The sequence below is a fragment of the Podarcis muralis genome, chromosome 2, assembly GCF_964188315.1.
Source record: "Podarcis muralis chromosome 2, rPodMur119.hap1.1, whole genome shotgun sequence".
NCBI classification, from domain to species: Eukaryota; Metazoa; Chordata; class Lepidosauria; order Squamata; family Lacertidae; genus Podarcis; species Podarcis muralis.
Genome location: NC_135656.1, coordinates 70,182,128 through 70,199,314, shown reverse-complemented (window position 1 = coordinate 70,199,314; position 17,187 = coordinate 70,182,128). Strand labels below are relative to the sequence as shown.

The 17,187-nt window shown below is 43.4% G+C and overlaps 1 protein-coding gene across 2 annotated transcripts; it reads left to right on the top strand.

Moving 5' to 3' along the window:
• The first annotated feature begins 556 nt into the window (after window positions 1-556).
• MON1A (MON1 vesicular trafficking associated A) lies at window positions 557-16,373 on the top strand. 2 transcript variants are annotated; one of them, XM_028718628.2, is made up of 6 exons: window positions 557-820; window positions 6,075-6,219; window positions 8,495-8,962; window positions 10,832-11,597; window positions 12,549-12,696; window positions 13,445-16,373. In XM_028718628.2, exons 2-6 carry the CDS (start codon window positions 6,096-6,098, stop codon window positions 13,583-13,585), a joined length of 1,647 nt encoding a protein of 548 aa, XP_028574461.2. In that variant the 5' UTR covers window positions 557-820; window positions 6,075-6,095; the 3' UTR covers window positions 13,586-16,373. The 2 variants fall into 2 exon arrangements, with proteins under 2 accessions (XP_028574461.2, XP_028574463.2); XM_028718630.2 differs by having other exon boundaries at window positions 6,049-6,219.
• Window positions 16,374-17,187: the final 814 nt, after the last annotated feature.

The window sequence follows — 17,187 nt, the reverse complement described above, 5'->3', positions numbered from 1 at the left end:
CTGAATGAACACAGGAGAATTCAGTTCTAAGTAATGTGGCAGCATGGCTGTAATCACAAACATATTTATTTGGGAATAAAACCCAGCGAGACTTCTGAAAAAACATGCCACATGTTTGTTACGGCTTTTTTTCCTCCTTAACATTTAAAAATGTGATGTGACTTAATAAAAACATTACAACAGAACATTTTACAGGATTTAATAGTTTGAAACAGGACTTCCTCTCCATTTCGCCATCTTCATCATGAGATTAATAGTGTCAGCTGACCTTACGAGGCTGTCATAAGGATTCAAGATAGAATGCATGTAGAGTGCTTTGAACTAAGTGATACTTAAATCACTCCTATTTTTATCATCAAACACAGACACCAAGGTTTCCTATGTTGAGAGAAAGCTTAAATCTTCACAGATTTTCACATCTAGGCAGATGTGCATGAACCAGAAGTCTCTTCCATTTTCTGTGGAGATCGTATTTTGTCCACTGAAACACCGTAACTGCAGAGTTTGGAACTACATTCCCCAAGATGCACTGGGACTTGTGGCCCAGAAAGTGACCTTTGAAAGGAAAAGTAGGTAGTGCACTGTACCTTCCTAGCTATAGCTGGCGAGGGCAGACTCAGCTGGCTAGACTGGGAAGCATGCCTGTGACTGTGCAGCATCAGAGTCTCCAGAGGAGATAGCAGCATGCAGAACCCCCTCTCCTCTTTCCCTGGAGGCTCACGCTCTTCCCTTTCTGCTTAGACATCACCGGCAAGGCAGCTGCAGAAGCAGACACTCACTGGCGCTTTCCACTCCTCCGCAGGCTGTTCCTGTCAAAGCTGTAAGTATCCTTTGTGTGCTGCTAGACCAAACAGGAAGGCACATACAGGGGCTGGGCCTGTGGATTTCTTTCTTCAGCCTTGCATATGTTCCACATTATTTGAGCAACATAAATGGCCCGCTGTGGAATCGGGGAAACTGAAATTCTTCCAAACTGGATTTTGTACAAATCCGTCTGCTGTACTACCAAAGCCAACGACGATAAGGTTCCTCAGGAAACCAGAAGCAAAGGAACCAGAGTGGTTTGGGATCACACTGTGCTCCCTAGGAGATTCTTCTCCGAAAGAGAGAGACAGCCCAGGAGGAAATGTAGCAAAAGTAAAAGTCAGGGACATTTCCTGAGAAGGGCTGGCTATGTCCCCATACTTAAATTGTGTGCTGGTGCTCTCAGTGTGGCTTAGAAGTTGTACAAAAGCATAAATAATTATTTGATTTAGAGCAATGTGCTAGGCTGAATGTCTGTCCGCAAAACAATTAACTCTACCAAGTAGCAGCAGATCAAACCTGTGGCCCTGTGTGCCTCCTCATCCTAGAGCCAAAGGCTGTAATACTGATATCAAAATGCCTATGTTACACTCTACAGCTGCAAAAGCACTTTATAACCATTATCATGCTGATACCTTTTATTGTTATAAATGGCCATTATTGTCATTGTATAGGGAAACGACTGAGCCTGAAAGAAGAGTAGCTTGTCCAAGTCCACACACTCAGTCTGTACTCTGTAGCAGTGTGAGAAACTCCAATATATATGCTCAGCACCAAATGGCTCCTTAAACCAGGGTTACAGTTGCCAAAACGGAATGCCTAGTTGCCATTTTGGGGCCAGGCGGCTCAAAAGTTGCATTTTTCAATACAATGGTACCTCAGGTTACATACACTTCAGGTTACATACGCTTCAGGTTACAGACTCCGCTAACCCAGAAATAGTGCTTCAAGTTAAGAACTTTGCTTCAGGATAAGAACAGAAATCGGGCTCCGGCGGCGCAGCAGCAGTCCCCATTAGCTAAAGTGGTGCTTCAGGTTAAGAAGTTTCAGGTTAAGAACGGACCTCTGGAACGAATTAAGTACTTAACCTGAGGTACCACTGTGTGACTTTTTGGTTCCTGTAATTCATTCTGATTGTGCAGATAAAATATCATGGATCGAATTCTACAGGATGTGTTGCCAGTGTGTGAAAACAGACCAGGTCCAAGGATCCCCAGGCATGCACCTCCAGATGGTGGAGACATCAGGTGCCATCCTGGCACCCGGGCATCTTCACTTGATCGCAAGTGACCGATAGCCAGGTGCAAAATGCACCTGGCAGATTCGAATGCTGCTCTGTAGCAATGGTAAGAACAGAACTCAGGTCTCCCAGGTCTTTGTGGGTGAATGGCAGCTCACCCAGGAGAAAGTAAAGCCAGTGTTGTGTAGTTGGAGTGTCAGACTAGAGCCAGGGAGGTCCAGTTTAAACCACAAACTCACTGGGTTTGTGAGTTTAGTCACAGTCAACCACAAACTCACTGGGTGACCTTGGGCCAGTCACTATCTCTCAGCTTATCCAACCTCCCAGGGTTGTGATGAGGATTAAAGAGGAGAGAATATCATGTGTGTTGCACTGAGAACCTTGGGAGGCAAAATGGAATAAAATTGGGTGTGTGTCTTAGCTTGCCCATGTGGATAACAAAATCTGGATGGATGGGCAGGTTCTCACCACCACCCCAAGTCTGGCCAGTTGGGGACCATTTACTTTGTGCTACATAAGACAGTGAGTTTCTTTTATGTAAAGAAAAAAAGTTTGATGCAACTGGGGATACAATTTGGGGTGATCCAAACGTCTTGGAATAGAGACAGGGATTGTTTCCTCCCATCTCTGTCCTGTTGAAATAAACATTTTGGTAATTTCTAAATAAGGAGTTAGTTGGCCTGATAAAATGTTAGGGCTTGATTAATTACAGTTTATAGAATCTCAAACTTGCAAGCTCTTCAAGGTTGTTAGGGAATAATCATAAGCTACAATTATCTTAATTAGTGGTCTCCTGAAGATACTTCAGCTCATCAGTAAATTTTATTGTTTGGTTGTATGTTTTTATATTGTTGTAAATTGCTGTAATCTTTATGTGTATCAGTGGTATATAAATATTTTTATAAATAAATAAATTAAGCTGCAGGCCGTCCAAAACCACCCTCTGAAAGGTGTGTCATGGGACCTAATTGCAGAATGTAGGTAAAACACACCTCCTCAGGAATTCCTCAGGGCGTTGGAGGACTTCCTAGCTCCTGGTATCTCTTCACTATGCTTCTCGCACATCACCCAGAGTTATTGTATGGAATAATACTTCCTCTCTAAAAAGAGGCAAACATCTGTCATATGATTCATCTGATAGACCAGAGAGGAACCTCTGACCTCTAGATGATGTTGAACTCCAGCTCCCAGCAGCCATCGCTAGCATGGTTAATAGCCAGGATTGATGGGAGTCCCTGGTTCTGCTTTTTCTTTTCTTTTTTTGTAAGAATGGAATTCTCTTGTCTAATATAGGAATAGGGAACCAGATGTTGCTAACCTATATGTTGTTCCCTATTCCTGGGTTAAACCACAAAAGCCCAATTTCTAACAAAAAATGCAGAACCTGTGACTTTCCCACCGTACTAATACATGCAGATGAAGTATGTATTCTGAACCAAACACCTATTAAATAGTTGCTCTTTTCATTTGCTGAATTTTGTGTTGCTCTGTTTTGCCAATAATTTTTTTAATGTAGCTACAGTGGTACCTCGGGTTACATACGCTTCAGGTTACATACGCTTCAGGTTACACACTCTGCTAACCCAGAAATAGTGCTTCAGGTTAAGAACTTTGCTTCAGGATAAGAACAGAAATTGGGCTCTGGCGGCGCGGCAGCAGCAGGAGGCCCCATTAGCTAAAGTGGTGCTTCAGGTTAAGAACAGTTTCAGGTTAAGAACGGACCTCCGGAACGAATTAAGTGTGTAACCAGAGGTACCACTGTATTTGTTTTTAATATATATTGTGTATATTATTTTATCTTTCTCTGCATGTCATTTAATATATTAAACCTTGATAGATTTTAGTAAAATTCATGCTTAAATTTTCATTGTATTTTACTCAAATTCTTTAATATGTTATCTTTCATTAAAGCCTATTAGTATTTAAGCTAGTTGTATTTTGGTTTTTGTTGTTTAGCAGTGTTTCCTCGGGCCAAGCATCACTTCAAAGCGTACAGCTGGCTATGCGCCATTGGTTTGCAGACCTAGAATTCTGAAACAGCATGCAGTCCAAACCTTTGCATGTTTATTCAGAAGTAAATTCTACTGAAATCGCTGGGTCTTACTTCCAAATATATGCATAGGATTGCACAAATTTGTGCTGAAAATTTACATTGCTGCACAAGGGGGAAAAGCAAACCAGTCACAAAAGCAGGTGGGGTAAAGGCTCAAGTCAGTTAACCATTGTTCCAGGAAGATGGATGAGAGAGCAGGAGAAAGGGACAAGGTGGTAAGGAAACAGATCAGCTTAACTCATACCAACAGTCAAGTACAAAGTTAGTTCTGGATTTCCATTTCTACCTGTTTTTTAATCTTGTTTAGTGGGAATTTCCCCCCTCTTTTAAAAGCAATGCAGTTGAAATTAAATTCAGTTCAGCACTGATCTATAATAACTTTATTTATTTTGTTAACCACTTGCAGACCCTGTGCACCTTGACTCAGAAATAATTTCCACTGTGTTCATTGGGATGAACACCCAGAAAAAGTGTGTCAGATGGTAGCATGAGTTCATTCAAGCTGTAATCCTATAATAATAATAATAATAATAATAATTTATTATTTATACCCCGTCCATCTGGCTGGGTTTCCCCAGCCAATCCTATACTTGCTTACCTAGGAGTAAGAACCATTGAACTCTGTATCACTTATCTCAGAGTACATAGGTTTAGGTTGCACTGTAACAAGTTAGCTCAGCACATTCCAAAGTCTTGTGGTAGATGACAGAGATTAAAAATAAGTAACTACAAAGGACGTATGTTAAAATAAAATAAACACCCTGCTGCCAACCAACTTAACATAAACACTCATCTTCATACATGGCACTTTTTTTTTACATCATCAGGAGGTGAAAATTCCCCAGTGTGTAGAATTCTTCAACATGCTATGGATAGCAAGGTATCAGGGACGGAACGAAAAAGGGTGTTCAGTGCTACCAGCTCTTACCATTTAATTTATTTCATTATGTGCCTAGATGTTTGAAGACTAAAAGCATGCAGCTTGTAACCAATTCCGCTTTAACTGAAATAATCAGAATGTCTTTCCCATCCTGTATGTTCCGTCAAAAGTTTGAAAATATGGAAGTTGTGTGCTTTAATAGCTGTGAAACCTAAAGGCAAATGAAAGAACCCACTTTCATTTGCTTTTGAGTCTTTTTGTGATTTGTCTACCTAATCTCATAAGGATTTGACTGCTCTGTTATCATTTGATTTTAACAACCACAGGCAAACACCGATGGGACATGGTTGACATTTAACCAATCAATATGAAAAAGACACATTTTTATTGAGCCGGTGTTAACATGAGGAGTCTCTTGCAGAAGCAGACTGTTCATCAGTAAGGAGAGATATATAACTGAGTACATTACCAAACCCTCCTGCGCTTCATGGTTTCAAATAAAAACATTATTCTGTACATATGATACTTTAATTGTCCTGTGAATAAAGACCACTGCCCCTGCTTCCTGTTCGATTGTTACACATTGCAGGAAAAGACTGACCATTTTACTGTGGGATCAACAGATCTAGCCATCCCTACCAAACACTTGAATCGTGTGGTTTTAGTGCCGTTGCTGTTGAAACATCTGTCCCCATTGCTTGCTGGCCAGAGCCATACTTCCAGGTCTTGAGAGCATTGTTGAGTTCAAATATCTCCTTAGCCATGGATTCAGAGGGTGGTTTTTGGGCAAGCCGCTGTATCTTAGCCTCCCTTCTCCATTTGTAAAGTGAAAATGATAGTAACTTTTCTCATGGGGAGGTGTTGAGAAGAAACAATCGCTGCACTACGCAGTTAGAAAATGCTCACTCTGTATGGGAAAACTATGGCGTAATTAAACCTGAAGTATTTCCAGGCTGACTTCCTGCTTCATATAAATCTGATGCTATGGAGGTGCTCCAATGCACTTGTTTTGTCGCTCAGGTTAGGTAACTGCATAAGATTTGCACTGCTTTGGGGAATAAAAGCTAGCAGGTCTTTTTTTGTTTGCTTGTTTGCAGGTCCCCACAAGCTTCCAAGGGATGGCTGCTGATGTTCACAAGAAGGATGGAGATGTGCCCAATGGCTCATTGGTCCCATGCGACAGAAAGCAGGCTGAGAGGTCACAGAGTCCTACCCCAGGTCTCATGCAGGGAACAGAACCAGGTAGGTGTGGGCAGAACAATTCAGAGGGGGCTGGGGAGGGCGAAGCAAAGGAAGAGGGACCACCCAATCCAAAGCTTTGCCAGGCAGGTGGGGCTGTTCTCTGTCCCACTCCCCTTTATTTGGGGCCAGTGTTTTAGCGCTTTCCCCTCCCACAACACCTGTTTTTGTCAGTTCCACAGTTGGCACGCTTACAGCGGAGTGGCAATGCAAAAGGGTGCTGTGTTTAATCTACAATTTTCTTTGTGCACCGCTTATACTGTGTTCCCCCTGCTATTTCCTATGCACTCACTGCCTTTTCAGTACTGGGTTTTTAATCTGCGTTCACATGAAATTATCCAAATGCATGTTATCCTGTACTTGGTTATAAAATACTACTCTTCAATGCATTGTTTCCCAAGCTTCACACCTCTTGCGAATACCTATTCCGCTCCCTGGTGTGAACAGAAACAAATTGACACTAAGGAAGCTGTGCTGATGTGAACAGCTAGGGAGGCAAGAGGTGTGAAATGCACCAGGGGGAAAATCAACATCACTATGCTCTAATCTAAGGGATGGGTAGGCAGACTAAGACCTGGGGGCTGGATCAGGCCCAATCGCCTTCTAAATCCGGCCTGCAGATGGTCCGGGAATCAGCATGTTTTTACATGAGTAGAATGTGTCCTTTTATTTAAAATGTACATCTGGGATATTTGTGGGGCATAGGAATTTGTTCATTTCCCCCCACCCCAGAAAAAAATAGTCTGCCCCCCCCACAAGGTCTGAGGGACAGTGGACCGGCCCACGGCTGAAAAGGTTTGCTGACCCCTGTAGTCTAAGGGGGTAATGGGAACACACCCTTAGAGACCTCTTTGATTAAGTGGTTTATAAGTCTCCTACTTTTTAAGCTGAGCCGGAATTTGGTTTAAAATTGGAAATTCGTATTCAAATCTATTTTCAATCAAGTATACATCATATACACAAAAACATTTTTTTCTGTGATTTGGGCTCTTCACTGCCTGCTGATCTCTCCACCCCACTTCCCAAAATTGTTAGGCACCATTATCTGATCAACTCTGTGGACTGGCAAAAAAAAATCTCCAGTCAACAGCGCTCATCTGAGGCTGGCATAAACACAGACTGGGTCATAATGACAAAACCAGAAGCTGTTGACCTGTTCCTTAGGCAGCATTTCCTGACCGCCCACATCTTATGCCAGCAATAATAAATGTCATATTCCCTTGATCAAAACAAGGAGAGGACACAAAACAGAGCTAACTAAATTCTGCACTGCTGGAAAGCAAGAGGTAATCCAGAACAGTTGTTGTCATTCGTCTGTCTCGAGAGAAGAGGCACCACTGGGGGTAAAGTGAAACCGTTGTTGAGTTACAGTGCCTACAGTGACTGTGGAGACCGATATGGGAGAGACATGTTTTGTTGCAGCTGGGACAGATGAAAGCATCTGGTTTTGCTGTTACAGATGCACCAAGGTGTTTCTTCTGTCTGCACAGAACAGGATATAGACCAATAGACCTGTTGCAGGTTCAACATGGCTGTATGGTGAGAATAAATCTGTCTGAGGTCAGCTTTGTAATCAACAAGTAGCCAATCCCAAACATGCTTACTTCGTAATGTAAATTCCACTTATTGATGGGACTTACTCCAAGAAAGTGCTCCTAGGAGTACATCTTTAACCTGCATGTACTGTTCAGCTGCTTGTGGAGAATTGTTTTCTCATTTCTTTCTTTGCAAAACTACTACAAAAGGCTCAGTGAAGCAGTTCCTTTGTGATAGATAGTGAATGTACCTAAAGAATGCACATGCTCTGCTTTAGTATGGAAGATAATGAATATCAGATACTTAGATGGGAGTCAAAGGGTTTCGGGTACAAGGACCTCAATTTCCTGCTATCCCGCAGTGCAGTTACCACATCAAAATGTTAAAATGAAAGGCCCTGTGTGTTCTAAAGAAAGCTATAGAATTGGAGTGCTTTCTAAGGAGGAGCATTCATTATGGATTAGGAAGCCTGCATGCTATTTAACCAAAGGATATTTCCTTACAGCATGGCACAACCATTGCAATCTGCGGTTTTCATCTTGTAACCCACTAGATAAGGAGCACAGGAACAAAAACTCTGGCATAAGGTTAAGTAAAATGTTGGGAGATTTTTGCCACCGTATGTGTCTTGTGGGCATTTATGAGTTTTCCTACTCACTCTTTGATGATGCCATTGTTGTAGCTTTTTATCTGCTCCTTCCAGGGAGTAACTCAGTATTTGTTCTGGCATGTTGTTTACAAGGGGCAGGCCAGGAGGGAGCCATGTTTGTTCATGCCAAGTCCTATGAAGACCTGACCAGCACCGAGAATCAGGATGCGACTCCCCAGAGCCCGGAGGAAAGCGAAGAGCGCCAAGGTGAGCAGGCAAAGATGGAGGAGATCAGCAAGGACTTCAGCGAACTGAGCACCCAGCTCACTGGCATAGCCCTGGATTTGGAGGAAGAGATAAGGCACAGCAAAGAAGACAAGTTGGAGCTCTCGCCGCAGGCCTTGCGCCGAGACTCTGTGCTGTCTGGGAAGGAGGAAGAAGATGTGACCATGGATGCCTGGCGCATGCACCAGAAGCATGTCTTTGTTCTGAGTGAGGCAGGCAAGCCGGTGTATTCCCGCTATGGGTCTGAAGAGGCACTGTCCAGCACCATGGGTGTGATGATGGCTCTGGTGTCCTTCCTTGAAGCACAGAAGAATTCCATCAGGTCTATTCATGCAGGTACTTAGGAGTCACACTGACAGGGTTTCTTCCCAAGAGACCGCTATCTTACCATTTTGAAAAGAACCTGAGAAACAGGAGCAAGGAGTGTGAATGATCCTTCCCCAGGATACCCCCCTGCCAGAGTGGCATGGGGACATGTTTTTATTATGCTCCTTTCTAACCCAGCAGCTTTAGGAAATATGAGATGTCATCGAATATCCGATTGCCAGTCCCAACTTGTACACAGAATAATCAGAAGAGAACAATATGCCGTTTTCACATTCCGTTTAGAAAATGCTTCAAAACTAAGCCAGAGAAGGAAGCTATAGATTTATTTGAAAGGCAAGTCTCAAGCCAAAGTGTAGTAAAAATGATTATCTAAATCAATGTTTGGTCAAGAGAGCCTTTCCATACTGCTAGCTATGGATGTTGATAACCATGTTGACAGTGCTGCAGTCTCTGGGATGGGGAATCTACATGTAGATGCCAGTCAAAGGCAATATTCTATAAGTAAAGGTAAAGGGACCCCTGACCATTAGCTCCAGTTGCGGACGACTCTGGGGTTGCGCCGCTCATCTCGCTTTACTGGCCAGCGTTTGTCCACAGACAGCTTCCGGGTCATGTGGCCAGCATGGCTAAGCCGCTTCTGGTGAACCAGAGCAGCACACAGAAACGCTGTTTACCTTCCCGCTGGAGCGCTACCTATTTATCTACTTGCATTTGACGTGCTCTCGGACTGCTAGGTTGGCAGGAACAGGTACTGAGCAACGAGAGCTCACCCTGTCGCAGGGATTCAAACCGCCGACCTTCTGATCGGCAAGTCCTAGGCTCAGTGGTTTAGACCACAGTGCCACCCGCGTCCCTATTCTATAAGTATGCGTCCTTAAATCCTGACAATCACTGCCCTAACCATTAGCAATTACCTTAGATGCTCTCCCTGCCTTCTTTTATTGTTTTCTTACCCCTAATTCTCATTGAGCAGGGAAACTCAAGCTTGGACCATATCATTTTAAATTGCTGATGGGGATCACAAAAAATCCATGCATGTTAAATACACATGCACATGTGCGCGCGCGCACACACACACACACACACACATACCAGGGAGAAGGCTAGGTTAGAACCCTTCTCCATGACGTCTAGGGTTTTTCTTTTATGTATAGGAACTTTTTTTAGTAGAGTAGCTGTCAGTCACACGAACCCTCACCTGCAATCTGAAGTAGTAGAGCTCAGATGCAAATTGACCAACCTGGTGAGAAGTAGATATTTAAGAATGGGAAGTCACTCTATGAAGTTAAAATATGATCCCCTGGTAAAGATGGTTTCCTTATGCCATAGCAAGGCAACCTTGCTAACTGCATACGCGATAGAGTTCTGTATTTCCTATTCTTTGTTAGGTTTTAAACACTGGGTTTCCAGGAGAGTGTAGGCTTTTTATCACAATGTTTCAAGGAAATTTGCTTTTTAAGGAAATTGATTTTCTTCCCTCCATCTATAATAAGGTTAGGGAACTAAGTCTGGCCAATGGGCTGGAGTCTTCCTTGCCCCACTTGACATGGGCCAACTTTGATAGGCGGGTGGGACTTCTCACCTGTCAATCATCTGACATCATTATGGCATCAGGTGACAACGTGAAAGGGGCTTGCTGCAGACTGTGGGATAGGTGGGAGTGGCTTGTGGAAAACAGACTCCAAGACCAAATTAGGACCCCTGCCAAGCCTAGTTAGGCCTGCAGGCCAGAGATTCCCCCACAAGTGATCTATGGATTCGGAGAAGTTGCCTCAAAAGAACCATAGCTGCTTTGTGTTCAGGACTTCCCACTGTGTTCTAAAGAAACTGATGTGCTTCTTCTCGCTTTCTCCCTCCCCATCCTTGCCTTCTTGGCAGATGGGTACAAGGTGGTGTTTGTGCGCAGGAGCCCCCTGGTGCTGGTTGCTGTGGCTCAGACACGGCAGTCAGAACAAGAAATTGCTCAGGAGCTTCTTTATATCTACTACCAGATCCTTAGTCTCTTGACGTGGACCCAGCTCAGCCGTATCTTCCAGCAGAAGCAGAACTATGACCTGAGGAGATTGCTGGCAGGCTCCGAGCGCATCACGGACAACTTGCTAGACCTGATGGCGAGGGACCCGAGCTTTCTGATGGGGGCTGTACGTTGCCTCCCTATGGCTGCTGGAGTCAGGGACGCCGTGAGCTCCTGCCTCCAGCAAGCCAAAGCTAAAAGCCTGGTCTTCTCCATCCTCTTATCCAAGAACCAGCTGGTATCTCTGGTGAGAAAAAAGGACCAGTTCCTGCATCCAATTGACCTTCACCTACTCTTCAACCTCATCAGTTCATCCTCCTCATTTAGAGAAGGAGAAGCCTGGACTCCCATCTGCCTGCCCAAATTCAACTCCAGCGGTTTCTTCCATGCTCACATTTCCTACTTGGAGCAGGACACGGACTTGTGTCTCCTTCTGATCTCCACTGACCGTGAGGACTTCTTCACAGCGTCTGACTGCAAGCGCAGGTTCCAGGAACGGCTGAAGAAGCGCGGTGTTCATCATGCCCTCGTGGAGGCGCTGTGCACTCCTTTCTACACTGTCTCCCAGGTGGGAATCCCAGACCTCCGACACTTCATCTACAAATCGAAGAGCTCAGGACTCTTCACCAGGTGAGAAGCTGTTCTGGGCTGCATCTTTCTTTCAGCTCATAAATATTAGCTGATGCTTTGCTAAGTGGCAAGGGTGGGTGGGATTTATCTATTTATTTAAAAGCATTTCTAAATGATTTAAGTGTTAAAAGATATCTAAATAATATATGAAATGCAACATAAAAACAATAGGACAGAATCGTAAAAACAGAGAGTTGTAGGCAATGTTAGTCGTTCACAGAGTGGACCCATTGAAATTAATGGGCAGAGTAACTCTGAGTAAAAGTTGCTTGGATGCAACCCAGAGATACAGAATTAAAAACCCCCAGTATTATAAAAACAGGAATTCAGTACAGGGCCCAATTTTATGGGTCAGGGAAAGGGCCTATTTTGTAATGTTTTAATTTTGCTTTAAATATATTTGCTGTTTGGGAGGGTTTGCTGGTTTTGTGCCTTAAAGACGATTGTGTAGAAGGCGATCAAACAATATAATAATAATAATAATAATAATAATAATAATAATAATAATAATAATAATATTCAAGGGCAGGTGGTCTTTCAGGTAACCTTGTTCTGACTGGTCTACACTTCTCTGTGGCACAATAGTCAATACGAGTCAGGATGGCCTCCATGTTTAGCTTTGGGGCGTCAAGCTACTACAGAGCTCATAGGATGCATAACATATCGCTGCGACGCTGCATGGTGCACTGGTTTTACCTCTAGAATCAAAAGTGAGTCCAGACTTTGAACTGCAAGAATTCTGTTTCGGTGACAGCTCATCTGATAACCAGGAATACATTTAGCTATTTCCTTAGCTCTGTCTTCTGCCCCAGATCTTTTTCTTTCTGAACTTGTTTCTGAATTTCTGAATAGTTTTCCTTTTGTCCTATGAAAAGAAGCTATTCTGCTGTAGTCCATTTTCATTTCCATTCATGACGAGAGGTTTAACTAAGGGGAAATTTCTTTTTCTAGCCCAGAGATTGATGCTCCTTACATCACTGAGGAGGAAAAAGAGAGACTTCTGGGATTGTATCAGTACTTACACAGCCGGGCCCATAATTCTTCCCGTCCTCTGAGCTACATCTATTACACTGGATCTAATGAAAATCTCCTGGCTTGGGTAAGTTACACCTCAGTGGCAGTTGCTAGAAAAATCACAGTAAAAGCAAAACCTGGGGCTGTAACTGGATGCACTAGCTTATTATCTGGGTTCATCAATTTAGAATTACAAGGTCAGAAATGGATGCTAGCTTGTATTGCAACAAATGCTTTGTTTTTTGTACATTTGCTCTTTGCGGGTGTGTCCTCTGGGTACATTTCCCAATGTCCATTAACTTAATCTTTAAAAATTGCATGGTAAGTGTGATGGTTAAAAGAGCATGCAAGGTTTAAAGCAGCAAATACAGTGGTGCCTCGCAAGACGAACTTAATCCGTTCCGCGAGTCTCTTCGTCTTGCGGTTTTTTCGTCTTGCGAAGCACGGCTATTAGCGGCTTAGCGGCTATTAGTGGCTTAACGGCTTTAAGAAAAAGGAAACAAACTCGCAAGAACTCTCAAGACGTTTCGTCTTGCGAAGCAAGCCCATAGGGAAATTCGTCTTGCGGAACGATTCAAAAAACGGAAAACCCTTTCGTCTAGCGAGTTTTTCGTCTTGCGAGGCATTCGTCTTGTGGGGCACCACTGTAATTCTTCATCAGATTTCTTCTCATTTCTTCTTATTAACTTCCTCTCTCACCAACAACATCTGAACCAGTGAAAAATACCAAAACCTCAATCTTGGCAACCACCATGGCAACAATTCTTCTTCTAGAGGAGTGGGCTTGCACTGTTGGCATGTTGTAATGGAGCTTTAACATTTCCTTTCTTCAGGTAACTAGTGCCTTTGAGCTCTACGTATGCTTCAGCCCCCTGGGAACCAAAGCAGCAGCTGTCAGCGCTGTCAACAAACTTATGAGGTGGATCCGCAAGGAAGAAGACCGGCTCTTTATATTAACACCCCAGACTTACTGACTGCTGCGGCTTGTGTCGTCTGCTTGGGGTTCCTCAGTGCCGGTGAATGCCCGAAGGGACGTCCTCTTGCCTCTGGGGAGACTAGACCCTCTCTCAGAGATTCCCTCCCCAACCAGAAATGGGAGGAGGAGGAGAAAAGGTGGGTCTGAGGAGAACAGAGTTTTGTGCCTACAGGGAGCATCTGGGAAGGAGACTTGCATTTCAGTTTGTACTACATTTTAAACATTAACCCTACTGCGTCTGGAACTGAAACATGGATCCTCCTGGCCTTCATCCATGTGATTGCTACCCAAGATGCTCTTCATCCCAAACACAGAATGTAATTTCTTCCACTTTTTTTTTTTTTTAGATTGTCTTAAACCAAATCTTGTCCACATCTCCAGAGTGTGTTTTCCCCTCCTCTCCTAACAAGCTTCTGTTGGGAGAAGTTCTGGCAATTGTTTTCCTGTATTGTTGCCCAAGCCAATGCATCAAGGAGTCCAGTGTACTTCATTGCCCATGGCTTCCCTAATCTTTAATGACTTCCCAAATGTCCTCTGTGTCCAACCTGTGCCAGGCTGCCTTGCACCTCAAGCAGTGGGTCATCAAAGGAGCACATACTGGGGAGCAGAGAGAGCATTTTATGAACAGTCTAGCTCCCTGCTGCACAGTTCCCTTTGGAACTGGCTTAGGTCACTGATTCCTTCTAGTTTTTATGCAAGTTCGTAGTTTGCAAAGCTCTGATGTATCTACATCTCTGCTATTATACTCCACATGCTGCCCACACAGACAGGGGTGTAGGAAGGGGGGGGCAGTGGGGGTGGACTACCCCAGGTGTCATCCCGGGGGTGTGCGACAAAATCCTCCCAGGGTGGATCGCCACCGCGCCGATCACCCCCTCGGGCAGATCGCACCACCCCCAGATCCATGGCATGTGCGCCGCTCTGGATGCCCGATAGACTTTTCTTTATTAGATTACTCATCATTTCAACCACAAAGGAAAGCTGCAGGTTCAAGGATAGGTGTGGATAATGCAAGACTCTTTTAATTGTTTAACAATTGTTTAGACTGATCACTTTCAGACTGAGGACATACCAGAAAAAATCAAAAGCTCAGATTTTATCCATCCCAAGGACAGAATGATTTACACTGTTAAGATGACAAAAAGGCAAAGGTGTTTTCCACATCAAGCTTAAACCACCTTTTTCTTACATCTGTCTGCAATTATATTTTGCATTCTATCCTTTCGTTAATAACATTCCTACAAAGTGCAAATAGGAAGAGGAAAGACATAGATGCTTTTTTGGCCTCGTGTTATAGGAATGCTCGGAGGCGATGCAGTCTACTCAGGAGGCAGACTTGCAAATTTCACGGGCGACAAAGGAGCTAAGTTCTACTCCCCATACCCAACACATCTGTGATGTAACAGGAGATTATTCCCATCCATGGTGAAGCAATCACATTCCACGTACCGTATACACATAATTAAAGAATGCCATGTGCTCCAGGAATAACAAATAGTCTAGTGAAAAACATACATATGGAAGTGGCGATTGTGCCTGCAGTCCACTCTGTAATTGCCTCATTATAAGAAATGTAGAGACAGATCTGGAGGGAGGCACATGTATAGCTGATATTCTACGCAGCGAGAAACATAGCAAACAACAAAATCAGCTCAGGTGGAAAGAAGGTGCGGACTACATTTGAGAGGTTTGGGAGAATACAAAGGACTTCCTTAGGTCTTCCAAGTTCCAAAGTAGATCAGCAAAGAGAATTCTCTCTCTCGGGTTGACCTCTGTAATATACACACAGAGAAGACCATACAGTTATTCTAAAGTCTCATTTACCTCAACCAAATACTGGGCATTATTTATCTTTGGCCATGATCTCAGACAGATAGTAAACCTTTACCTGGGTTGTACCACCTCAGATTGCAGGCGGGGGGGGGGGGCGTTGCTCATGTGACCAAACATTCATTTGTACAAAAGGAATATAACATTTTTGGGCACATGGAGAAATAGCATGTCGGGGAGAAGGCTAGGCTGGACCTCTTCTCCCTGACATCCAGTTTTCCATGTGAATTATATTTTTTGGAATGATAGGCATTCGGTTTTTGCATGCATGCTGCAGTTGTACAGCCCTTGACCCAAGTTTGCTGTCTCCTTGTGTCCCCAGGCTTAGATGTGAGACTTTGTAGGAACTCAGTACTCTAAGCTTGTTTAAGCTTGTGTGAGAGAGGGGGGAAGATGGGGGGAGAGAAGGGTAACGTGACATACCAATGGCAATGTAATTCATTAAAGCAAATGAGCAAAAGCATTGTGTCAACTCCTGTCTCTAAAAGGCTGGGAACATGACAGCCACAGGGTGGCAGCAAAGGGTCAGAAGTGTGAAAGCTTTCTTGCTGATCAGGGCAGTGACAACACAAACAAGAAATCGATCCAAATGGAATTTTAAAAATGAACAAATTTCCTGTGCTTACAGTGTGCGAGTCCAAGGTCACATCTTTTGCTACACATGTGAATTAGAAAGTCATATACTTGCTTTAGATTTCTACAGTTACAATATTCGCGATCAATTCCTTAATAACTTTTAACTTTCATTTTCAGTATATTGGAACCTCCGTTGAGAAAACCTCAATGACCCAACTAAAAAGCCTACTTAATCCACACTCATTTTTGTCCTTCACATATGTCAAATCTCTCTAAATAGTACTTTCATTAATCCAAAGTACATCATTTGAGTTTTCTGGATAACATCTCCCCTAACCTTACCTAACCTTTTGCTAATTAAACCATTTGGTTTCAGGAAATTTGCAGTAAAATTGTTACTTTCTTTGTTGGGTTGTGCAACTTGCAGTTGGTACATGTCGTATCAAGGGTGAGCCCAGATAGGGCTTGCTTTAGGATTAGGCAAAGATCTCAATTCCAAAAGAGTGTAAGAGAAGTTTTGTTGTTCATCCCTTATGAGCATCCCTGCTTGCAGTTTTTTATGATTACGATATCTTTATTGTCATTGTCCCTTGCGGAACAATGAAGGGACAATGACAATAAAGATATCGTAATCGTAAAATCGTTCTTTTGCCAAAGTTTGTGTTCCTTTTTGTTCTTCTCATTTGGACAAGACTTCCAGTTTATGAAGGAAGACTTCTGTCTCTAATAGCTCATTTGACTACTTGTTAACCCCACTGGCATCCTCTTACTCCTTTTCTGACCTGTAGTATGCATTCCAGTTGAGCTTCTAATATTGTGTTTTTCAACAACACCCTGCCATTTTGGAGTGACAAAACCTTATTGACTTTGACTTTCAGCTTCCTTTTTATTAATCCCCTCATTTTTGCGAAGTTTTCTCTTTTGACAAATGTTACCATGTTGAATTTTCTTGGCAATTTCCCATTTACAGGTGTGTTCACTTTAATAGCGCTATTGTCACTGTTCCAAATTGGTTCAGCAACACTTATAGCCTGCAGCATGTTCTGGGCACCACCAAATATTAAGCCCGGGGTGCTGCCCTCTGGGCGGCTCCATGACTATATGTACTATAAAAAGGTAAAGGGACCCCTGACCGCTAAGTCCAGTTGCGGATGACTCTGGGGTTGCGGCGCTCGTCTCGCTTTGCTGGCTGAG

Excerpts from the sequence above, each read along its gene's own strand:
- MON1A (XM_028718628.2), top strand. The coding sequence starts at position 6,096 with ATGGCTGCTGATGTTCACAAGAAGGATGGAGATGTGCCCAATGGCTCA. Across the intron at positions 8,963-10,831 it reads CATCAGGTCTATTCATGCAG|ATGGGTACAAGGTGGTGTTT; the intron begins GTACTTAGGAGT and ends CCTTCTTGGCAG. Across the intron at positions 11,598-12,548 it reads AGCTCAGGACTCTTCACCAG|CCCAGAGATTGATGCTCCTT; the intron begins GTGAGAAGCTGT and ends TTCTTTTTCTAG.